This window comes from Nelusetta ayraudi, unplaced genomic scaffold, assembly GCF_046127955.1.
Source record: "Nelusetta ayraudi isolate G7.1 ecotype Tasmania unplaced genomic scaffold, CSIRO-AGI_Nayr_v1 ptg000259l, whole genome shotgun sequence".
NCBI classification, from domain to species: Eukaryota; Metazoa; Chordata; class Actinopteri; order Tetraodontiformes; family Monacanthidae; genus Nelusetta; species Nelusetta ayraudi.
In genome coordinates this window covers 41,645-64,318 of record NW_027466308.1, presented here as the reverse complement: position 1 = coordinate 64,318, position 22,674 = coordinate 41,645, and the positions used below count along the sequence as shown (strand labels likewise).

Genomic DNA, 22,674 nt, shown 5'->3' with positions numbered 1-22,674 from the left:
AGGCGCGCTGATCTGAGCGCGCCGCCTCGCCCTCGCCCCCTCAAAATAACAGCAAGGTCGTGAACCCCCAGCGCCAATCACACGTCCCGTTTCCATGATGCCAGCACATTTCCCTCTCAGGTCCGGCCGCTGACGAGGAGCCGTTGGCCTCAGCGTGACGCACAAGCGTCAGCGTGCGCGCCTCCTCTCTCATACCGCCTCATATAAGGCATTCAGCCTCTCGGCCCCTCCGGCTACTTTTCTTTTTTCTTTTTTAGCTCCGCGAGCGTGACGCAAGTGTTTTGTGTAACGAACTGCGTTACGAGCCAGTTGACCCACATGTTTTCTCGTGATTTTGTTTTCAAGTCATTTCCCTAATGGTTCAGAATGTCCCGTTCACTGCCGCGAGACAGTCACGCCCGCCTTTAGTACAACATGAGTGTGCTGTTAAATATTTGATCACCATCCTCATCGCTCAGCGGCTCATGTATTATTGAACCGGCCACAACTAATATACTTGCAGGAAAGAGGCGCGGGGGGAGGGGAGGAGAGTGGGGAGGGGGGGTTGGGAGGGCAGTTTCTCTCTCACGATCGCTCGTTCAAGCTGCAAACGGGAAATTTTGTTTTAACAAGAAGCGACCGCGAAGACGTCGCCTCGTTACTGCGAAAGAAGCGAGCGCTCCACTGAAATGAGCAATCTGTAACAAACGCGTTTGGCTCCATTTTGCAAAGGTCAACCTTTGCATCAGTGTCAACAACAAAAAAATAAAAACAGCCTGTGTGTGTGTGTGTGTGTGTGTGTGTGTGTGTGTGTGTGCGTGCGTGCGTGTGCGTGCGTGTGTGTGTGTGTGTGTGTACGCGCGCATGCTCTGCACGCGGTGTGACGAGATCCAACGCAGGCACTGACGCAGCTGGATATCGTGCTTACGGTGCAGCGTGATGCCACTGTGACCTCATTGGGTCACATGTTGGAAAGCACGCTGCTGCAGCCAAAGGGCAGTGTGGAAGATCTAGGAATGGGCTGCATTTATCTATCTATCAATGTATTGTTGGAATCACACATTTAACATCTTGCATCATTGCATATTGTGCTATTAAATTGGTAACATTACATTTATATGTTGGAATTATTACATTGAGCTGAATGTATGAATGTATTGAATGTTGCTATATGTAGTGCTTTGGGTATATTTGATGATCATGACCAGTGCCATGGGGGTGTTCAAAACCTTGTGACCAAAGACTGTGTAACTCATTAAGCCTCATGAACAGTGACCTGGGAGGACCAGAGAGTCAAAAGTTTGCAAAGTTTGCGACCCATCCAGTCACAGGGATGGGAAGTTGTGACCTCGAGCTTGTCTTGCCGCAAATTGTTTGAACAGGTCACACTGGAAGGAAGGATGGACCATTTGGCTCACGGTCAAATAAGGACCTGCTTCCTGATTCACAAACAATGACAGTAACACCCAGCAACCGAAGGGAGAAGAATGGACAGCCAATCAGAGGACGACACTTGAGAAGACATTCAAATCAGATTGTTTGTCTTTGCATTAAAGGACTTTCTTGGGAGAAAGGAGTCACAGGACATAACTGCAGAGATCTCTCCATCAAATCTCTGTAACAAATGTCTTGTTCTTCTTTGCACTAAAATTGATTATGATTTACTTGTCTTCTTTTCTTCATTAAACAAACACGCGGTTTGGTAGCATGACATTAGGTAAAGTATGTACAAAGTATGTATGTATGTATCTGTCCATCCATCCATCTTCCTATCTATCTATCTCTCCATCTATCTATCTGTCTATCTATCTATCTATCCACCTATCTCTGCCTACCTCTATTTACCACCATCTGAATCAATGTTTTGAGTCTCTAAAAGCAGCGGAGAACTTGCGTGGAAGGACATTAGACGGGAGCGCACAACACTACAACGGAAAGTGTGCGTTAAACCCACATGCACGCAGGCACACATCAATACAGACGCACTCACTCACTCACACACACACACACACACACACACACACACACACACACACACACACACACACACACACACACACACACACACTGGAGCAACCGGTTATTACTCAGCCTACGCTACTCTTCCTGTGCAGAAGGTAATCACCTGGTGGCCCATAAATCTCATGACCTGAACGGGCTTTCAGACTTTGATCATGAACTCATCGTGGTGGCGGACGCGGGCTCTTGTATTGAGTGAGCATGCGAGCCGTCGCGCAAACGGGCGCTCTCCCATGCGCTCACGTGCACGCCACTCGGAACGCGTTGACAAATACCCTGTTTGATTGGGCGTAATGGTTACAGTCACGGTGGATTTAGAAATGACCGCAGGAGGGAGAGGACACAAACCGCACGCACGCAACCTCATCCAATTTCTTTTTCTACGCTCTTATTTAAGCCGTGTGTGTGTGTGTGTGTGTGTGTGTGTGTGTGTGTGTGTGTGTGTGTGTGTGTGTGTGTGTGTGTTGCCGACAGACCTCCGTCCCTCATCTTGCGACCAGATGTGGACTTCCTCAGCAGACTGCGTCCGGAGCTGAACAGGGTGTTGAGCTCGTCCAGGGGGCTGGTGAGCGGCCGCCCGTTGGCCGGGTTGAACAGCAGCGGCGAGGAGGAGCACGAGTGCGCCCGCCGCGGCTCGGGGCGGCTCATCTTCACCGGGGAGTAGGGCGGCGGCTTCCCCAGCGGCTCGCCGCCGGCCCGCTGCGACACAGAGGCCTTCGGGGAGTCGGAGCCGCCGGCGAGGGACGCCGCCCGCGCCAGGGCCAGGAAGCCGGCCTCGGGCGGGAAGGGGAAGTGCGAGGGGGGCCGGTAGGGGGGCGGCAGGGCGCTGGGGGGAGGGGGCGGCGGCGGCGGGGTGAGTGGCGGCGGCGTGGACTTCTTCTCGGGCATGAGGACGGTGAGGCTGGGCGAGGAGTCGGCCCTCTGCCGCACGTACTGCGGCGACAGCGGGCTGTCGGGCCCGCCGGCGGCGGCGTAGTTGAGGTTGGTCTCGAACACGGGCAGCTTCTTCACCTCCAGCGGGGTGAGCGGCGACTCGTCCGACGCCGGCGAGCAGGTGACGGGCGAGGGCGGGAACACCAGCAGAGGCGGCCGGTGGGGGAGCAGGTTGGGGAAGGGGGCGGGGATGTCGCAGTCCGACGTCTTGGAGGGGGCAATGCCGAACGTGACCTGCTGGTGGGCGTCGCCCCCCGCGGTCGCCCGTTTAGGGTCCCCTCTGTGGGCCGAAGGGGGCGTCCCCAGTCCGACCAGGCCCAGGCCGAGAGCTTCCAGCTTGGCCGCCCTGCCCGCAGCGGTGGCCGGTGGGCCGCCGTCCTCCGCGGGGAAATACTTCATCTCCTCGTAGACGGCCTCCGAGTCGCCCGGCTCGGGGCTGTCGGGCGGCTCCTGCAGGCTGCGGGCGCGAGGCTGCGAGGAGGACGCCAGCATCTCGATGTAGACGTCTTCGTCGTCCTGGCGGCCCTGGTAGAGGCTCAGCCCCACGCCGTGCGGCGCGTCCAGGGAGGCGGCCTTCTGCATGGGGGCACCGAAGCCCCCGGCGCGGGACAGCAGGGCCAGCTTGACGTCGGCGGGACGCAGCTGGTGGATCTGCGGCGCGGCGGCGTTGATCTCCTCGTAGGACCCCGACAACTTCGTGTTGGGGCTGCGCTTGGGCTTGGGTGGAGGCACCTTCCTCATGGTGGTGTAGTCGTCGCTGTGGGGACGGGGCTTTGATGAAGCTGGAATGAGGAGGGTGGGGGATGAAAGAAGCAATTAGACCTGGAGAGCGTCTCAGGCACCAGGTAGCCCTCAAGGACCACATGAGTCGCTCGAAGGCCTGTAAAAGTAGTGCAAAAAATAAATAAAAAAATATGTAATCATAATCATGTGTAATGTAATCATACTTGCATTTATATCAGGCATGGGCAAACTATGGCCCGGGGGCTATATACGGCCCGTTCAGCTTTTTAACCTGGCCCGCTGAACTTTAAGAAATTAAATTAATAGTCAGTAAGTCATAAAATAGATGTGTTTCATCAATGTTTTCAGTGTCATTTCAATAAAGAGATAAATAATGTGAAGCTTCAAAGACAATGAACATTGCTATGGTTCATTTTCAATTGACTTTAAATCATGTTCTCTACATATCCAATGAATGCTGAAATTCAAAAGTAGTTTGATGAAATGCAACTGTAAAAAATGTATGATTGGTTGAAACTATTTGTCACTGGCATGTGAAAATTGGGCATGTTTCCTATAAAATGTTGTTTAGGTGATTATCTGAAAATGTAATACTTAATTTAGGGCGACTCTCGATGGCTCTTGACCATAACAAAGTGCCATCTGTTGAGGACGTCAGAGGAGGCGTCCCTACCTGCGGGGTCTGTGGGGGAGAGCTGGGACTTGGGTGGGCTTCCGGCCGGCGAGCCGTACCCCTCAGGGGTGGGGCTCTCCTTGGCGGCCAAGGTCAGACCTGCGCTGACCGCCTCGTAGGACGCACTCAGACGGGTGTTGGGGTCCCTCTTTGGTTTCGGGGGAGGCTGCTTCCGGGGGGAGGAGAGGGTCCCCGAGCTGGCCCCGTCCTCGGCCGTGTGGGCCACCTGCTGCAGCGCCGGTTTGATGGATGCGTTGGCAGTGAAGTGGAGCAGGCTCTCCATGGCCAGGGGGGTGGGCACGGAGCTGGACCTGAAGTGGCGGACGCCTCGGCCGCCAAAGGTAAGCGAGCCGTCGTAGCCTTTTCCACTCTTCTCCAAAACTCTAAAAACAAACCACATTTCATTTTTTTTCCTTGGTGGGTTATATATGTTCGGGTAATACGGGTACAGTTGTTACCCGTATTACCATGCATTCCACTTGTATTACCCTTTGGACTGATACTGATATATCTCTTTTTTATTGACTTGGATGTAATGACATTGCCCTTCTTTTTATTTATATATGTTTATATCCCCTGCATAAACATGTGTAAATATTCGGCCACACCCCTGTTAACTGCATTGACTGTCATAATCTATTTAAGAAAAAATCTTTAATAAAAATCTTTGGATTCAAATGTTTTCCAGATTTAATACATTAAAGTTGGTGGTCGACTTTCAAAAATAAGCGAGGTTTGTTTGGTCTAAAACTCTCCCATCCCCTCTCCAGCCATGGCTGGGCCTTGGATCAGGCCACACCCTTGTGATTGGCAAGCCGCTCAATGCTAGTGCTAGCTAGCAGGGGAGATGGCTATAGGGTGAGGGTGATGATTCCTCGCTCACATTAAAAAAAAGAGAGAGACATTACTATGATAATAGGCTAAATTTTAATATTTTAGATGTGCATCACTCGTTTCTTCCTCCCAATGTAAGTGTTTTTTGAATGGAGGCTGTTCGCTTCCAAGATTAGATCTATTTGAATTGGAATAAGGAAATGTGTAGATCAGGATAGTGTTCCATAGGCGCAATACAATACTTCTCTGATCTGATAACAGGTCCAGTTATCTCACTATCCCTAATGAAAGACACACAATTAAAGCCTCTGGCACACATGGATACAGTGTCATTATTATTCACAGGCCTCATGCCGCGCACACATTAGCGAGTCGACAGGAAGCTATCTTTCCTCACAATTATAAATCTTACACTGGACGGCGACGGCTGATTAGCTTGTTATATTTGAGGATAAATAATCCCGCCACCGTGAGCGCGGCCCATTTATTATTTAGATTGCGGTGACTGATGAAAGCTGTCTCGCTCCGAGAGTAAAGTCGGGCCTGGTTGCACCGGCATGGAGTCTATAATCGCCCTCACGACACCTGAGCATTTACATCTCACAAACACTGAGTCAAACTAGGGGAGAGCGGCGCTGGGGCAGCCTGGTTGTGGTCATGTGACAAACGCAATTTTCAGTGCAAGGCAGAAGCTAAAGCGTGAGATGGTGGAGAAACCGATGGATGGATGGATAGACAGGTAGGTAGGTAGATAGATAGATAGATAGATAGATAGATAGATAGATAGATGCAAGTAGTGTTGTGATTGGTCTTGGTCTCAAGACCACGTTTAGTCTTGATAATGTCTCGGTCTCGGATGATGCGGTCTTGACTACAACACTGGATGCAAGCGATCCCATTTTCGTCAAAGCTGTGCGGCTACGCGCTAACGTACCTCCTGGCCGGCTGCTCCTCCTCCTTGCCCACTGGCTCGGGCCGCTCGCCGAGGGGCGGGCTGCCGCCCAGGGGGTGGGTGAGGCTGTTGCCATGGCAGCGCAGCCGGTCGCTCTCGCGCGCGATGTCGGACGCGTTCTGGATGACCAGCTGGTCGTACGTCCGCAGCCCCATGTCCTCGGCCCCCTGCAGGAAGCGCTGCACGGCGCACCCCGCCTCCTGCTGCGACGAGAGCCTGCGGTGGAGCCGCTGCCTCGCCAGCCAGCCGCGCACCACTGAAACGTGACGGATGGACAGAGCGGGGTATTTTGAAGAAGATCGACGCGGGTGCGGCGTGTGCGTGTGTGTGTGTGTTGCTGTTACCCTTCTGACAGGTGATGATCTTTTTATGAAGCTGGTAGCAGCGATCGTTGAGCTGGTCCGCCTGCCAGTACCTCAGGAACACTTTGCTGCTGCCCATCTACAAGTGACACATCCACAAAACCAGTGAGTTGCTGCTTGAGGGATGGCCTTCTGTGACGTGAAAGTAAAACATAACAATGGTGGGTGTGGATTTTGGGGCAAAGCGGGAGGGGGGAGTGCTTGCATGTTGACACTGCATTGATTTCCTGAGCTTAGGGAGGCGTTGGAGTGGGCGGCCGGGGTCACTCGGCGCCAGGTGCACAGAGCTGACATGCTGCCACTGACAGACTCTAGTCATTCCAGCACACACACACCCACACGGCTTGGGAGGGTGTGTGTGTGTTTGAATGGCGCGGAGGAGAAAAAGGTGTCTGCTGGGGCCATTGTGGCTGAGTGTGCCTGCGTGCGGCAAGGCGGGAGCCGACGTGACCCATGGGGTCACCGACTCAGACACAACAGCAGTGCGGCAGACAGGATGGAGGGGGCGGGGTGGGGACGGGGGTTGTAGGCGGAGCTGCAGCACTGCCGTGTGTGTGTGTGTGTGTGTGTGTGTGTGTGTGGTGTGAGTGAGTGTGTGTGTGAGGGGAATAATGATGAGGCGGGACAGCTGGAATGAGTTGTCAAAGATTCCGAGGGATCTTTGGAATCGGGGGGGTCACGGATTAAGTCATTAGGCAAATCTTTGGTATTGATCCAAGCACAATGAGAGAGTCGAAGTAAAAAGCACACACACACACACACACACACACACACACACACACACACACACACACACACACACACACACACACACACACACACACACACACACACACACACACACACACACCTGCCACCCTTGGAATTTGCACTGCTGCAGAACCGAGCGACATCTCTCCTCGGGGGACAGCTTCCTCTTGTCGCCCAGAGTTGGTATGATGAGATCTTTGTATCTGAAAGAGGATCATAAAAAAGGGGGGACACATTACAGACGGAAGTGCAGAAGATTTTAAAGTGCCGAACGTAAAGTTTTAGGTGGTTACCGCCCCCCCCGACCAACTTTTCTTTCTTTTTTATTATTTTTTGAAACAATGGGTTCAAATGTCAGCGGGGTCATACAGCCGAGCAGCCAAACAGCATCTGTTCCTATTGGTATCGCCCCTGGCAACCGTTGCTACGAATGGTCAGCTGGACGGAGACGGCTGTGTGTTTGTGCATGAGACTGGGCTTGTGCAAGTGCGTGTGTGTGTGTGAATGTGCATGCGTGCAGGCAAAAGTCTACCAGATATATTTTGTCAATAGAAAACAGACATCTCTTTATATGTAAATAGCTGTCAGTGTTCTTATACGTGTGTTGAATACTGAGCACATGTTCATGAATAAATAAGAAGTGATGGGAGCAACTTTTTGTTACCGATAGAAAAAAAAGAATGCAAATGCTCTGCTATGAGGTTGGAAAAAACAGTGCAGTTTCGAATGAAATTAACACGTAAAAAACTACAGATTATGCAGAAAGAGAAGAACCTTGCAGTCTATAATAGGTACTCTGAGGTTATTATCAACTGAATGTGGTAAGAAGATGGAATTATGTGAAATAGTGAAAAGCAGCTTCTCTAATCAACACTAACTGTAACCAGAAGTATTCTCATTGTAGAGGAACACATACACAATTTTAGATAGATAAAAAAAAATATGCAAACTTTTGCAAAAAAACACTTTTTTTATCAGCAACATCAGTCATAACAGTTGTACAGTCAGGTGTTTCCCAGGGTGGTAAACTCACAAACATTGAGCCATTGATGAGTTACTGTTTCACAACCACTTAGGAAGCGGATCACTTTTGGAATTCACCTTGAACGTTCCCCATGTTTCCCAACATCCTACTGTCCCAGCCCGAAGGTCCGGCTGTCAGCAAGTTTAAAATTAGCCAATCGTGAACTGAGACCAGCTAGTGAGGCCAAACAACACATGGAAACATAAACACCCATTCGAGAAACACTCTAAACAGTAATTTATTTCTATCCGCATCGGGATTTGATGCCACTTTATCGAGTTTAGTTTTGCGCTGCACACACACCAAAACAAACCGTCTCCCTGCAGGTGCTCGGTAGTCTCAGTGTAGTGATCCACTGTGCAAACGAGGATATACTGGATATAAAAGGGGGAACCATCATCTGTTGTTTTTGGACAATGTGAAGTGATGAAATGAAACCCTGAAAACCCTGTAAATTCAATTCAATAATAAACTATGAAGCTAATAATATGGCAATGACAGCTATACCAGTAAAGGAAAAAACACGCTTTAGGCGCATTCTTCAAACTGGTCACAATGTTCCATATTTCACAGCGTGCTCATCCTCCGTAATGAATGAAAATAAAAAGCAGCATCAGCTGATGATGTCAGTGACGTGAGGAGCGAATGACTGGAGGCATAAAACAACCAACCACCGCTGTCGATGGTGAGTGATTGGGGCCAGCGTGAATGTGGGATATGTTTGATTTGGAGTACTGGGGCTCCCTCTGAACTCTCCCTAACCTCTCTTTGTATGGTAATACCAGCGCTACAGACGGCACTCACCCTCCCACCGGGCCCATAAAACACAAAGAAACTCTGTAAACCCACCACCTCCCCAATGTGGATATGAAAACCGCGGACGGTCGCCATTTCAACTTGACCCTGGGGGGGATTTCCCGTGGAGTTGGAGAAGTGGAATAATCTCCTCGACACGAGTTTAAACTCGCGGCTGCTGGGCCCAAAAAGAAAGAAAAGGGAAACGCCACCATCGCAACCTACAAGGACTGTTGGTGACTGACTAATAGTGGGGCATCACAAAAGACGTTAAAGATGCGACAGCACAAGCCGTCATTTGTTCTGTGACGCTGCTGCGATCTATCAGGAAGAAAAAAAAAAAAACAACCTTTTAGAAGCCACACATGGCTTTGCTCCGTCTGGATGATGTATAATGTGCCATAAGTAAATGAATGACCTATCATTATGTGTGTTTATCCATCAGTGGGAGGTAGAGTGGACACAACACTCGGACACATAAGCCCCTCTGCCACCCCCTCCCGCTCAATATGTTTTTTGACATGCTCCATGAATACTGATGTCCCTTTCTCATCCACTTTATAACGATGCAAACCGACGCGAGCCGAACACGGCGGTGGTCCGGGGGTTTAGTGGAAGCGAGGTTCAAGCGCCGCCGTTTGACCTCGCACATTGGCAGAATATAAACAGGGTCACAAAACATATAGAGCATTATAAAAGACAAATAAAAGCAACAGTAAAATAGATTTCCCCATAAATCACTCTGGTTACCGGGACACTAATGTAATTTGCTCCAGGGAAGGGCTGGGGAGGGGCTCCGAATCGGCGAAAAGGGGGGTGGAGGGATCTGCGTGGTTCGGTCGGAACAGTGTGCCGGTGTGTTTACAAGAATACAGAAACCTCAAGATTAATGTGTGATTCCCAGCCTGACATTTTGATTAGTAGAGGGTGCGGGGCTGTTTTAGAAGAGCCACAAATGAGGAGAAAAAATGGGAACGAGAAGCTCGGGCAAATCTTGATAAAGGACGCGTGGAAAGAATGGAGAACACACTAAACCGTAATAAGCGAGACCGTTAAAGAAATCTAACCTTGTATGGTTTCAGTCAGAAAAAGGTCGAGGCAGAAAACGAGAGGAAAAGGGTGGTTCAGTGGAGAGAATTTGTAAGAAATTGGTGTGTGGAAAAATGCAGTGTGAAGACAGAATTTGAATCCACCCCCATTCTGGTGCAGCTCGATCCTTGGCCAAGGCTGTGTTCATTCATTGGCTCTATCTGCGGCTTGTGTGTGTGTGTGTGTGTGTGCATGCGCATGTATGTGTGTGCGTGTGGGAGGGAGAGAGAGAGAGAGAGAGAGAGACATATGAATGGCACCAGGGACTGAACTGACTGTTGTCTATGTGAGTGGCAGCCACTTAAATGAACCACACCCTTAATGCATAAACAGCAGAGCGGCAACACGCTGGAAGACAAAGGCACATTCAAAAGAGGCCATTTGCCTTAGCACAAAACCACAGTGTGCGCACACACACACACACACACACACACACACACACACACACACACACACACACACACACACACACACACACACACACACACACACACACACCAGTGTCTGGCAGTGATCCACTTCTGAGGAAGAAGCTATTAAACTGCCATTACATTTTGTGTCATGTGCCTCTAACCGCAGTAAAACTGTGTGACATGCAAATGACAGCTCGGCTACCTGTTTGGCTGCTTTTTGTTGCAACATAGAAGAAAAAGGTACGCTGGGAAAGTCGTTTGGAACGACACCTTGACTGAAAAAAAGATCTAACAAAGAAGCAACATGAGATTATTGTTTTCCAATACCAAGTAATATAGACCCATTGTTGTGAGCAAAATAATTAAAGGTGGTAATCAACCCTGAAAACTGGTGTGATCTGCAGTACTCTTCTAGCACTGGTGCAACGTGCAATACTTTAAGGGACCGTAAGGAACCAACTACCCAAAAAGGGCTTCATAAATTATTCTGATCCTACCCAAGTGTCAGGCCGCTATTTTATTATCCTTAGGTGGAGCGATCGTCACCAGGAGCCCTTTTCCGATAAATCTTGTAAATTTGTGGGTTAGGCGACCAAAGCCAAGACAAGTGCCCCTAACCCTGATGATCATTCAAGAGGAGGAAGAGCTGAGCGTGGTCTCCTATAAGTAATACCAAGAAGGTCAAGATCAATAAACAGCTGCACAGGAGATTCCTTTGGGGCTTGGAAAGACGTGAGGGACAACATTGATCGGATTTGACTTGTCCTGGCTTTTGAACTTGTGCAGGTAAAGATTTTGATGGGCCTTTTCCCACTTAAGCCCGAAGGACACGGCGACCTTGATTTCTGGAATTCTATTAAAATGTCACCTCTCCGTGAATGCGTCAGTCCATCCTAGATGAGCCCAGAGAAGTCAGGTTGATTGGAAAACCCTGCAGTTCAATACAGAGCCGCAATGCAGCTGCAGAGGCAACCCTGTTGGATGGCTTCCGTCTCTGTACAACCTGAAGGTGGCATTGATGGAAGTCAGCGTTTTAGTATGTGAATAATTTGATCGTAATTTTTCCATTTCTGCTCGGGCAGAATAACAGGATGTGTTGTAGTGACCTTAGCCTTTGGCCACCAAATTCTACCCTTCGTATATTGTAATTGTGGTGCAGGTCATGTAAAGATGCCTTAGTAGAGCTGGCATGCAGGATTGCATATAACATTACAAACTCTATCCATCTTGCCCACTGATTATCTTGTATATTTTAATGTTTAGAGGTGCACGCTCTGCAGGGGCAAAGCTGGGATGTACGGTGTGCAGGGTGGATATGGTTTCCTGTTACCAACCTCAGTCTGGCTTCATTTTTGTATGTGTGTCTCCAACAGTTACATTTTATCCAAAATGGGACTTTTGAACAAAGACAATGCCGAGGATGTTCCTTGTGGACCGCCGTTGCGAGAAATCGATGTGAAAATGTATTTGGTGTGTCACGTGTGTTCATATCACTTAACATCGTTTCCCAAAGCAGCTTCACTGCGACGTTTGTGTAAGTTTAAATAAATGAATGTGGGCGCAGTGGGGGACGTCAAAGGACCCTCCTGAGTGTTAGCTGTCGGCCCCTCTGGCTGTCTGCTCCTCCTCTGATTAAAAAAAATGTATCAAGACCATGAATTCCATTTGAAATGGGAAGAATCTCACACAGCACCTGTGCGCCAGACAGATTCACCGGCATTATCCACACGCGCACAATTGCCCCTCACACACTCGATTCAAGCATTTATTTATTTTTTTATTTTTTTGCCGTCGTTAACAATAGTTTACAATGTTCATTTATCAGCCGGCCACACCCAGCACTGATACTCCGTTATCGTTCAACACACGGGCGCGAGCGACACTGACTCACACGCTGTCTGTCCATCCTCTATTACTCCCTGAACAATGAGTTGTGCCTCTCGCCGGCGTGTCCATCAAAAAACACAAAGGAGCTACGGGCGGCTTACACGGACACGCCAGGCCTATAATCTATATTGACTCTCCTGGCGCATTTGAAAAATGTCGAGTTGGACACATTCAATACCCCGTTCAGCGTTTCCATCATGAAAGCTTATTATTTGACTTCCACCTGCCTATTGTTACGGCTGTGCGTGGAAACCAGGCGGCCGTCTCCACTTGCAATAATTGCCTATCACTCCATCGCAATATAACTTTACTTCTCCATCTTTGATGATGTATTTCTTTGGCCAGTTATCAGCTGAAAATGAATTTAACAATAATAATAAAAAAATACTGCATCGTTCACTTCATGTTTTCTCAGCGGGCCGACTCTTCTTATGGTTCAACCTTTAAGTTCACGCGTGAACAGAATTTTGAATGTTTTCCAGCAAGCATGACAGCAAACGTTATCATTCTTATTTTATCTTATTTTCAAAAACACACATTTCTGGCAATCAGCCCTTTGTGATGCCCTTCCAAACATGGAAGATGCAGCAGAGTGTCAGCTTTTAGAAGAGCTGAGTGATTTAACAGGAGTTTTTAAAGGTTAAATATGCATTGTCTGGAGTCTGGAATGAAACCTAATAAATCCGAAAAAAAATTGGTATAATACAGGACCTTTAAAATGTGATGATTAAATCGGTTTTCTTCTCCTCGTGCTTTTGATTCAGAGTGGACAGCCACTGTTTGTGTAGCTCTCTCTCTCTCTCTCCCTCCCTCTCTCTCTTTCTGCACTCTGTGCGGCGATGAGAGGATGTTTACAGCAGGGTAGTGGAAACTTTTGGGGGCGGAGGGGTAGTCATGTCACCAGGTTTGTCCTCTCTTATTATCTGGCCGGAATGTTCACGCTAATCCCTTTATCCTCAAAAAAAAAAGGGAGAGAGAGGGGCGGACCTGGAGCTAAATCCTGAGAGCTCTCCTTCCACCGACCGCTTCTCAGAAGCAGAGGGAACGGGGGGGGTAGACGGACACAAACAGGCACGCAAACTGACATGGAAAAAACAGTCAAGGATAGAGCGGAAAATATTCTTAAGGAGGCGCGAAAGGGGTGTAATGATGACTCAGGTACAGGGCATCGCTCACACTGGTTAATGTGTGTGTGTGTGTGTGTCGGGCTGACACTGCCAGTGAGAGCCGCACTCACACACTCCACTCTAAAAAGCCATTCGAGGTCATTCTGCACCTCCAGCAGCCGGGGGTTGATGTGACTTGCCCGGCTCTAATGTTTCAGTCTGCACGTGCGTCTGAGCGAGAGTCGGTGTACGTTTCCGAGCCGTCGGCTGCTTTGACCCCCTCGGCGGAAGGAGGAGACTGACAGAGATCACGGCGACCCGCTGGAAGGGCTGAACGAGATCAGTGATAAAGACGAGGCGCCGAGCGGGGCAACAAGCTCCTTTGACTTTTCCTTAAAAGAAGAAGCGGTGCAGACAAAATGATATAAGTGCGATGAGACTATGAGGTTGTACCAAAAGGGAAAGATGGGCCCAAATCTGAGCTGTCACCCATTTAACTGCAAATTTAACTGCATGTTTTTGCTTTAATAAACTGCTTAATTCCATGAAATTAATCCTGTGCGCTTCCATTTAAATGCCCTACTTTGATGATATAATATCCCTGGAGCGTCAGCCTTTTCAAATAACTTAGTCGAACAGCTCACGCTTTTTCATGAGTACTGCAAATTCGTGAGTAACGCCCCCCCAATTTCTGACCAATCCGCTGACGGTGGCGAAGTACATCTGCAGCTGTTCGATGAGGAAACTCGTTAAATTAAAGAACAGTACTGACATAACACTGGTGTTATGGTCCAGTTGTTTTGTTATTGTGCAATGAAAGAGGTTAACCAGAAGTTAACATGCTGAAAAGACTCATATCGCCCCCTAGTGTGGGGGAGGTGGATGTGCTCCCGTCAATAATTCAATTTTCTCAGCTGCATGTAAACTGAGACAAGGAGAGAAGTCCCATTAGACGAGAAAACTGAATTATGAGCTTGGTGTGATTCAGCTCTGCATGTAAATGTAGTCACTGACCTGCTGAGGAAGCCGGGGAAGGACAGGCGGACGGGGTAGCCGTAGCGGATCATGCGCACCATCTCCAGGACCCCGATGTGCTGCAGCTGCGCGGACACGTGGAAGCTGTCGAAGGCGTCGGGCTGACCGCCGCCGTTGGGCCGCACACACTCCACAAAGTGAGGCGTGCAGGCCTGCAGCTTGCCGATCACCTCCGACAGCGAGTGCTAAAAGAGGGAGCGGAGAGACATCATTACTGTACATGTCGCCTGCCAGGCCGTGATTGACAACAGTGATTCACGTGTGGGATATTTTCTGCACAGTTTCGGGGCTAAAAGGCTCCTCTGCCTTTTCTTTTGTTGACTTGTTTGACTTCTGCGTCGCTCACAAAAGTGGTCCGATTCAGTGCGTGTTCTTGCCTCTGGAGGGAGGGATGGGGGCTGAGAGGTTTGGGGGGGGGGGGGGGGGGGGGGGGGGGGGGTCATGAAAACACAAAGAGCTCTTTGCTCTTTCTGAGTGTCGGAGTTTCTCTCAGAACGCTCTCGAGAAGCGTAAACAATTACGTCTGTCTCTCCTCTCCTCTCCTCTCCTCTCCTCTCCTCTCCTCTCCTCTCCTCTACTCGGGCGGGCGGGCGTATTTTTAGGTGGGACGTTCGCAGCACCCGAGAGCACCTCCCTGGCCACGCGCGCGCACTCTCTGGGCACACGCCGCTCGTTGTTCATTGTTCATTCATTCATTTATTCATTCATTCATTCACGCGCAGGACTTCATCTTTTGCTCCGCGCGGCATCATTCTTCAGCCCACTCTCGCGCCATTCCTCGGGGGACTCCCGCCGACCGCAGAGCCCACAGCCCCGATTGTGCAACACAACACACTGACTCTCATTCAAGTCGGAGGGGAGAGGGAGGCGCACCGCGGCCTTGTGGCGTCACTGGAAGACGCCAAATATCACTGAGTCCTTCTGTATAATTAGCAAAAGAAGAGAAAACTCACTGTGGAGCAGCTCCTCGGGCTCAACTGTCACTGAGAGCTGCCCCCACCCCCCCCACGCCGCCCCCCCCCTTATTGCGCGAAAGGGATGAGTGTTTGCACATGTTGAGGCTTTTTTTTCTTGAAAGTACGCACTGCTTCTAACACTGCAGCTATTGTGAGCTCGCCACGACTTAATGCATTTATTTTGTTATTTCGCCGCAAGACAAAAGCAATGACGTCTTTTCCGAGCGTTACGAGTCCACTGCTTGTTGTTATGTCACTCGCCTCAAGGTCTCGCTGAGCTCAAGCTTGGCTCCGCAAAACACTGAAGGCATGAAAGTTGTGAAAGTTCAGTATGTCCAAAAGAAAAGGTTAAGTTTAGTTTGGACGGTGTGATGATTTTGATAAAGTCACGAAAAAAGCTTTACGATAAAAGCTTTAGCTAGGAACACGGAACACATGACATTTGTCAGTGACGCGCACATCAGCTGTTTCCAGCCAGAAAAAAAAAAAAAAAAAACCTGTAAAAGAGAAAACTCTAATTCAGGGATCACCAACTTTTTTAGACCCTGAGAAACTCCTGATGAACCAATTCTCTCAGTTGGCCTTTAGTTCGATATCATTATCAATGATACAATGAGACAATGCTCACGTGAATGAGTTCTCAATAATTATCAACAATGACATGGTTACATTAAATTGAATTTTAGACGCAGCTCAATGAGCTATTTTTGGAGGAGGCCTGCGAGCTACTCATGTGGTCCTTAGGGGGCTACCTGGTGCCCACGGGCACTGTGTTGGTGACCCCTGCTCTAATTCGTTTCCATTCTATTTCACAGTTCCCTGACAAAACGTGTCAATGTGAGAGTCCTTACTCGGAGCTGGACAGCCACCGTGATTGGCCCGCAGCGCTCCAGTCGCTGGAGGAAGGAGCTCGAGCCTTTCTTCTTCAAGATCTGACAAGAGAAAGAGACGGTGTAAAAACAGCAACATCGTAACCTCACATACAACTCCGGCATATCAGCGCTCTCACTGCGTGACCTCCCGTGTGGTGCGGCCTCATTACCTAATGTGGCCATCCGCGGCTTCATGAGAAAACCGTCAAGTCCCATGAGTTTGTTTGCGTGCCTGTTGAGTTTCTCAAACAAGTCCGAATCCCAGAGGTTTAAATATAGCGCCGTCGTGGGAAGCGGCTTATTTTAGGCCGCGGTCTGCGCTCCAAGAATTCAATCTCTTTATTGATCGAGACGGCAGCCGGATACCCAGAAGAACTTGCGACTCGCCGTGCTGCTTTCCATTTGACTCGTTGATCAAGTGCAAATTTCCAGAACAGCATGGGCACTGTTTGTCACCAAAACAAACCGGCTCCCTGCACGACCTCGCCAGCCTCTGATGCAGCGAGCACTGAATAAATAAGGATGTGCTTGATATAACACAAAGTCACAGTGATGATGTCAGTCCACTATATTGTGCACAGTATTTGAAACGCCACTATGACCTAATATCACTAGAAGAAATTATTTCTTATAATTTTTTAACTGAAAAATCTAGTTTTCTTGTAAATTACAATTTAGCACCATGTTAGCGAGTTGTGTTACTGTTTGCAGTATTTGCTACACAGCCGTATTCTGAGGGCAGGGAGGACATGGACATTCATGTGCATTGACATCACTTTTCAGCCTATCTGGCCTGGAAGGAACAGGGAACCAGATAAAACACACACACACACACGCACACACACGCACGCACACGCACACACACACACGCACACACACACACACACACACACACACACACACACACACACACACACACACACAAACGGGGGGCGCTGTGATGTCACTTTCTAGCAACGTTTTGTTTATCCTGAAGTCTAATAAGGCGAATGCTGCCTATTGCTCCTATAATGCCCACATATTGATCAGACTCTCGCTATATAGATTCCCATCTGGGAAAGGTCACCCTGATGTTAATCCTGGTTTTCTAACGTCACGTGTCCACCTTTGGCTTGATTTCACTGAGCTGCCGAATTTTCTGATGACGAGGCTCTCCTGCTTTTCTCAGAAAAGCTGTGAAATCAGGGCGTTATCATCAAACCTCAAGCACGGAGATGCTACTTGTGTAAATTCGAATACTTATTTTAACCAATTAAACACATGAATTTTAGAACTGAATAAACACTACTAATAATATTTCCATTCCATTCTTTTGAATGGAATGGAAATGGATCCCTTCAAAAGGTCTTGAACATTTGGAGGGCCACGGCAATGAGACAGTCTTGAAGCTGCTGCTCCTTGTACCTTGGTGAGATCAAGGTTCCTCCGGGGCTGCTGGGGGGCAGTGTTGGCAGTGAGGAGGGTAACTGACGGTTTCTTGTGGAGCAACAGGGCAGCTTTGGCTCCTCGGAGGCTGGCGCGGCCCTGGTTGGCCTGCACCAGCGAGCCGGTCTGCGTCAGCTTGGACTGAAAGAGCTGCTGCAGTAAAACGCTCTCGCTGGCTGCCGGGGGGGAGGAAGAAGAAGAAAGAGTGGGAGGAAAGTCAGGGCAAAGAGGAACAAACGGCATTGGTGGAAACAAGGGGGTGTGTGTGTGTGCGTGTGTGGCGAACGAGGAAGAGGTGGGACTAGCGGACGAGAGGAGGATGTAAACAAAGAGGGAGCCGTGGAGGAGTGAGTAGGAGGAGGAGGAGGAGGGATGAAGTCAGGCTCAACGTAAACAATCAGGAGAGCACTTGGGCGCGGGGGGGCGGCGCAACAACACAACAATGAGCCTATTCACAAAAAAGTCTTGCAAACAACACGTGCGGCCGCGACTGTGGGCGTGTCGGGACGGAGCGAGAGGGTTTCTGAGTGCGTCGAGGAGGCCGACGGCAGGTAAAGAAAACAAACAGGGGGGAGCCCCCGGCGTCGTTTCAGGACTCCACGGAGCTAAGGGGGCGCTAACCCCCAATTTACACCAAAAGCACAGGCCGGTTTTTCCCAGTGGCCACTAAAGGTACTGCAGCAAAGAAATCCTATAGGCCCAAAAGCATTTTCCCCATAAATGGCAATACAAAAATAAACGCCTTTAAAATGGCTGACAGGACGACTGTGACCTCAAATGCGATTCTTAGCAAATCTCTCTAATGTAAATTTTTCAGTTATGGTCTTCTAGTTGATCACCAAATCACCAGAAAAGAGTTTATTCCCAGCGTGATGTCACAACTTCATACGTTCCTCAGCTCGTCCTGACATGTCTGTAAGTGACATTCTCCAGGACTGTTCTGATTGGCCAAACAGATCATGTGAGTTTCAGAGGCATGATGGGAAGTGGCACTCCCGCGCACAAACATGCACACTGACTTTAATGGCAGTGGTCTGCTGCGGACGCTTTCGGTGCGAATTGGCGGTAATTGTCTTCCAATGGAGGAGCAATCACCTCCGCTTACCTGCGTATTGACTCTGCAGATCCCCCGACGGGAGCCCGCTATTAGCGTTACGGCTTAACTTAAAGTGGGAGCGGACGAGTCGCTCGCGTCCTTAATGGAGGCTGAGGATTCCAGATGAATGGAGGCGTCACGCCAGCCAATGTGTGAGCGAGCGGGGAGGTGAAGTAGACGGTGGGGGGGATTAGCTTCATCATGGGAATTATGGCAATTACGGGTGCTGGACGCGAGGCCGGCCCGGCGCAACGCACAACAGGCCGCCTTGTGTCTCCCCGGCGCCGGCCGACCGCAGCTCGCCACATCTGGTGCCTTTCTACGGACAATGTACGCACAGACGGCGCCGTCTGGTTCCTCCGCCCCGCGTCCAAAACACACGCCGACGCCTGCAGCGGGGTTTTTTTTTTTTTTTTTTTTTTCGCGCGCTCGTCAGAAGGGGCCGGTGGAGGGTTGCGTAAAAAAAAAAAAGCACGACCCGTTCTTCGTCTGGCCACTTACACTTGAGCGTAAACAAGAGATTCTGAGGGAGGGAGTCCTTGTTTCTGGTGAGAGATCCCGTGAGGTCATACGAGATCTGGTTTGGAGAAACAGAACAGAAGAAGCACACACAGACTGGACTGTTAGTTCGTGTAACCACCCCACCCCCGCCGCCGCCGCCTTGACCTCGCGCAGCAGCTGGGTCGCTTCTGAATTCCACTCTGACTATGTCACTCGACCGTCTTGGACGGTGTTTTCAAAATTGTTTGTATACATTCTAAAGGTATTGCATAACCATCAGCCTTTTAAATGGATGCAAAGCTCAGAGGAAAACCACTACAGTGTGAGTTGTAAACAATGAGGTTTGATTTTGCTATGGAGCATTTTTATCAAAACTAGAAGAGATTTTTACATCAAAACAGCAACATAAAGGCATGAAGACGGTTTTTCAACATCATTGCGTTTACTGAAACGCTGTTCTGTCTGATTGCTAAATGGCTTTGGCAAGAATTCTGGTCATGGTGCCAATTTTGTGTGACTCAATTGGTTGATTAGTCGGCTTGAATGCCATTAAAACTTCTTTCTATGGGCTCAAATCCAGATGGACAAGATGGATAAAATGATTTTAAAGAGGAAATTTATCCATCTGGCGTTTTCAGCCAGGTTATGGACGTCACACTATGACAATCTTGATATCAATAGCCACAAAAGAATTTTCCTGAATATGTAATAATATAAAGTGTTTGTCGCACTGTTGTTTAAACAACATGGCCATTCAACATTTTTACTACTTTTCTGCACTCAAAAAACCCCCCTGAAAAAATGAAGCATTACTACTCATGGCCTCTGTCACCGTCCATGTCCCCAGTTCAGCTGTAACTCTATATTCTGACAGACATAAACGCACCTGTCCAGCGTAGTGGCTGACGGTGAAGGCCGGGCCCTGGTCCTTGGGCGGTGGGTTCCCATTTCCGTCCTTGGTGGTGAGGGAGAGGCCGGGGGCGGAGCTGCTGTCCAGCTGGGCCGACAGCCTCTTGTAGAGCGTTTGCTCGGCAGGCCGCAGGCTCTGGCTCTCCTCGTCCAGCAAACACAGCAGACCCTGAGGCCTCTGGAGGAGGGAGAAGCAGGCAGGTGCTCGCGCGTTGTTTATGACGGGAATATTTACAAACGGCCTTGACGAGAGCCATAAAACTCTTTTCATTACGGCTGTTTTTTTTATTCGTCCCCCCAGGGGTTTGAAGGAGGCCTTTGTGATATTTAATAGCTTTAATACATTTTTCCCTGTGGTGCTTTGTTTGGATGATGGAGATGGGCAAAGAGGCAGGAAACCTGGAACGAAAGGCCTCACGATGGAGGAGGCAAGAGTCGCAATAGTAAGGAAATAATGGGATTAATAGCGCCTGACCTCCATATGAAGCCGTAATTACACGTTGTATGCTAAACTGTCTCCAATCAGTCACAACATTTCACCCAGCGGGTTACTGAAAATAGGTCAAAAGGAAAAATAATATCTGTTCCAAATCCAATGCTCTTCACCACTTCCTGATTCCAAAGCTGCAGTTTCTGCTCTAGACTGAATGGAAAACGTTGCATGGAATCATTCAACAACAAAACAAACCAACTGGAGCAAACTGGCCCAAACCGGCGCCCCCCCCCCCACCCTCCTCCAACAACACCTACCTGCAGGAAGAAGTCCAGGACGGCCGGCTGCTCGCACGGGGAGCGTGGTGTCTCCATGGCGACGCCCTCCCGCAGACACTCGGCCTGCTCCTGCTGGAAGAGCACCTCGGAGACGTGCTGCCTCAGCCGCTCGTTGGTTATGTTCACGCAGAGCTGGAATGCACGACACGACACGGAGCACAGTGAAACTCGTGAGGCGGCCTCCCCAGAGACGCACTTTGTTTTCCAACACGTACGCAAACATGCAAATCCAATCTGGGCTCGGTGTCGCGGAGACGGATGACTGCCTGAGCGACACACCTGGCCCCGGTAACGGATGCTGCCCCCCCCCATCCGCCCTCCCACCCTCCCGCTGCGTCTCCGCAATTGCGCGCTCTGCCGGAATTACGTGAACTCTGCCTAACCCGGCAAACCGGCTAATGGCGGCGCGGCGTGGGAGGAGTCAACGGGACGTGTTCGCCCCAGAAAACACCGGAGGGCAAGATGGCGGTGAGGATCGTCAGAGCGATGCGAACGGAAGCAGAGCGACAGCGCGGGGCGTCGGAGTGCAGGGGGCCCAGGTGAACTCGCCGTGAACCCCAGCGAGGGGCACCGCAGGACACTGAGGTGGCACGGCGGCGGCGGCGCCACCAAGAGGTGATTCATCGCGCTAGCTGTGTAAGCGCGTTGACAAAAGAAGAAGGTTTAGGGTAGGGGTGTCAAACATGTGGCCCGGGGGCCGGATCAGGCTCGCAAACGTATTTTTTCTCGCATAAAAAAAAAAAGAGAGGAATTAAAAAATCAAGGCCATGTGACAGGTGACTGGTAAATGGTTGCATGAAACAGTGATATTGCAGTCGGCCTGGAAATTCCATATTTTCCCAATCTTCGCCTCGATTAGACACGGTGCAAAACAAAAGGCTAAATGTACATGTTGTTGTACATGTTGCACTGTGCACAAGCGGTAAACAAAGATTCCTCGAAGGCGCCATTTGTCTGCGTTAAAAAAAGAAAAGAAAAGCGGAGCCGTGACCCACATCTTGTTCAGCAGTCTGCTGATGAGGCAGCGCAGATCTACAGCGTGCCGTGTTGTTTTTCTTTCATTTCTGAGCGTCTTTCGCGAGCCGCTCGAGTACATTAAAGGCTCAGTCCCGGCAGGTGGCTGATTGGGTTAGCTCATTAGCAAAGTGCTGAGCAGGTACAACACACCCGTGACAAACACGGCTCTAATTAACGAGCCCTAATGGGCCTGATCACGCTGCACTCGGCGGAGTCGGCGGAGTCGGCGGCCCCGGAGGCTCGAGGGTCGCCGTGCGTGGCTGTCTGTGTCACTGATACGCTGTTGTTTGTTTGTTTTTTTCTATCTCTTCCTCTTCTATCGCCCATGTCAGTCTGACATTAATATGCAGCCCGGCAGCAACGGTGGAGGATATCTCATGAGTGCAGCGCCCTGCTTATTTTCCTTTTTCGACCTCCGGTGCTTCCAAACCGCTGCTCTGTCTGTGACCTGGAGAAGACGGGTCAAGCAATATCTGGCTTCCACTTGGATTACAGATCATTCCGGGCCGCTGACATGTTAGATGCGCGGAAA

General features: G+C 49.7%; 1 protein-coding gene across 3 annotated transcripts in view; it reads right to left on the bottom strand.

Moving 5' to 3' along the window:
• Positions 1-22,674, bottom strand: part of myo16 (myosin XVI) — a 73,515-nt gene that overhangs the window by 10,033 nt on the left and 40,808 nt on the right. For all 3 annotated transcript variants that reach the window (XR_012925780.1, XR_012925779.1, XM_076017095.1), the window contains exons 22-32: positions 21,105-21,257; positions 20,332-20,532; positions 19,446-19,521; positions 17,828-18,024; positions 16,403-16,483; positions 14,575-14,780; positions 7,347-7,449; positions 6,479-6,575; positions 6,117-6,390; positions 4,349-4,731; positions 2,475-3,713 (exon numbers count right to left, since the gene is read on the bottom strand). Coding sequence is in view for 1 of the 3 variants with exons in the window: in XM_076017095.1 (XP_075873210.1) it covers positions 2,475-3,713; positions 4,349-4,731; positions 6,117-6,390; positions 6,479-6,575; positions 7,347-7,449; positions 14,575-14,780; positions 16,403-16,483; positions 17,828-18,024; positions 19,446-19,521; positions 20,332-20,532; positions 21,105-21,257 (3,010 nt within the window). In the remaining 2 variants the exon portion in view is untranslated. The remainder of the gene's footprint in view (positions 1-2,474; positions 3,714-4,348; positions 4,732-6,116; positions 6,391-6,478; positions 6,576-7,346; positions 7,450-14,574; positions 14,781-16,402; positions 16,484-17,827; positions 18,025-19,445; positions 19,522-20,331; positions 20,533-21,104; positions 21,258-22,674) is intronic.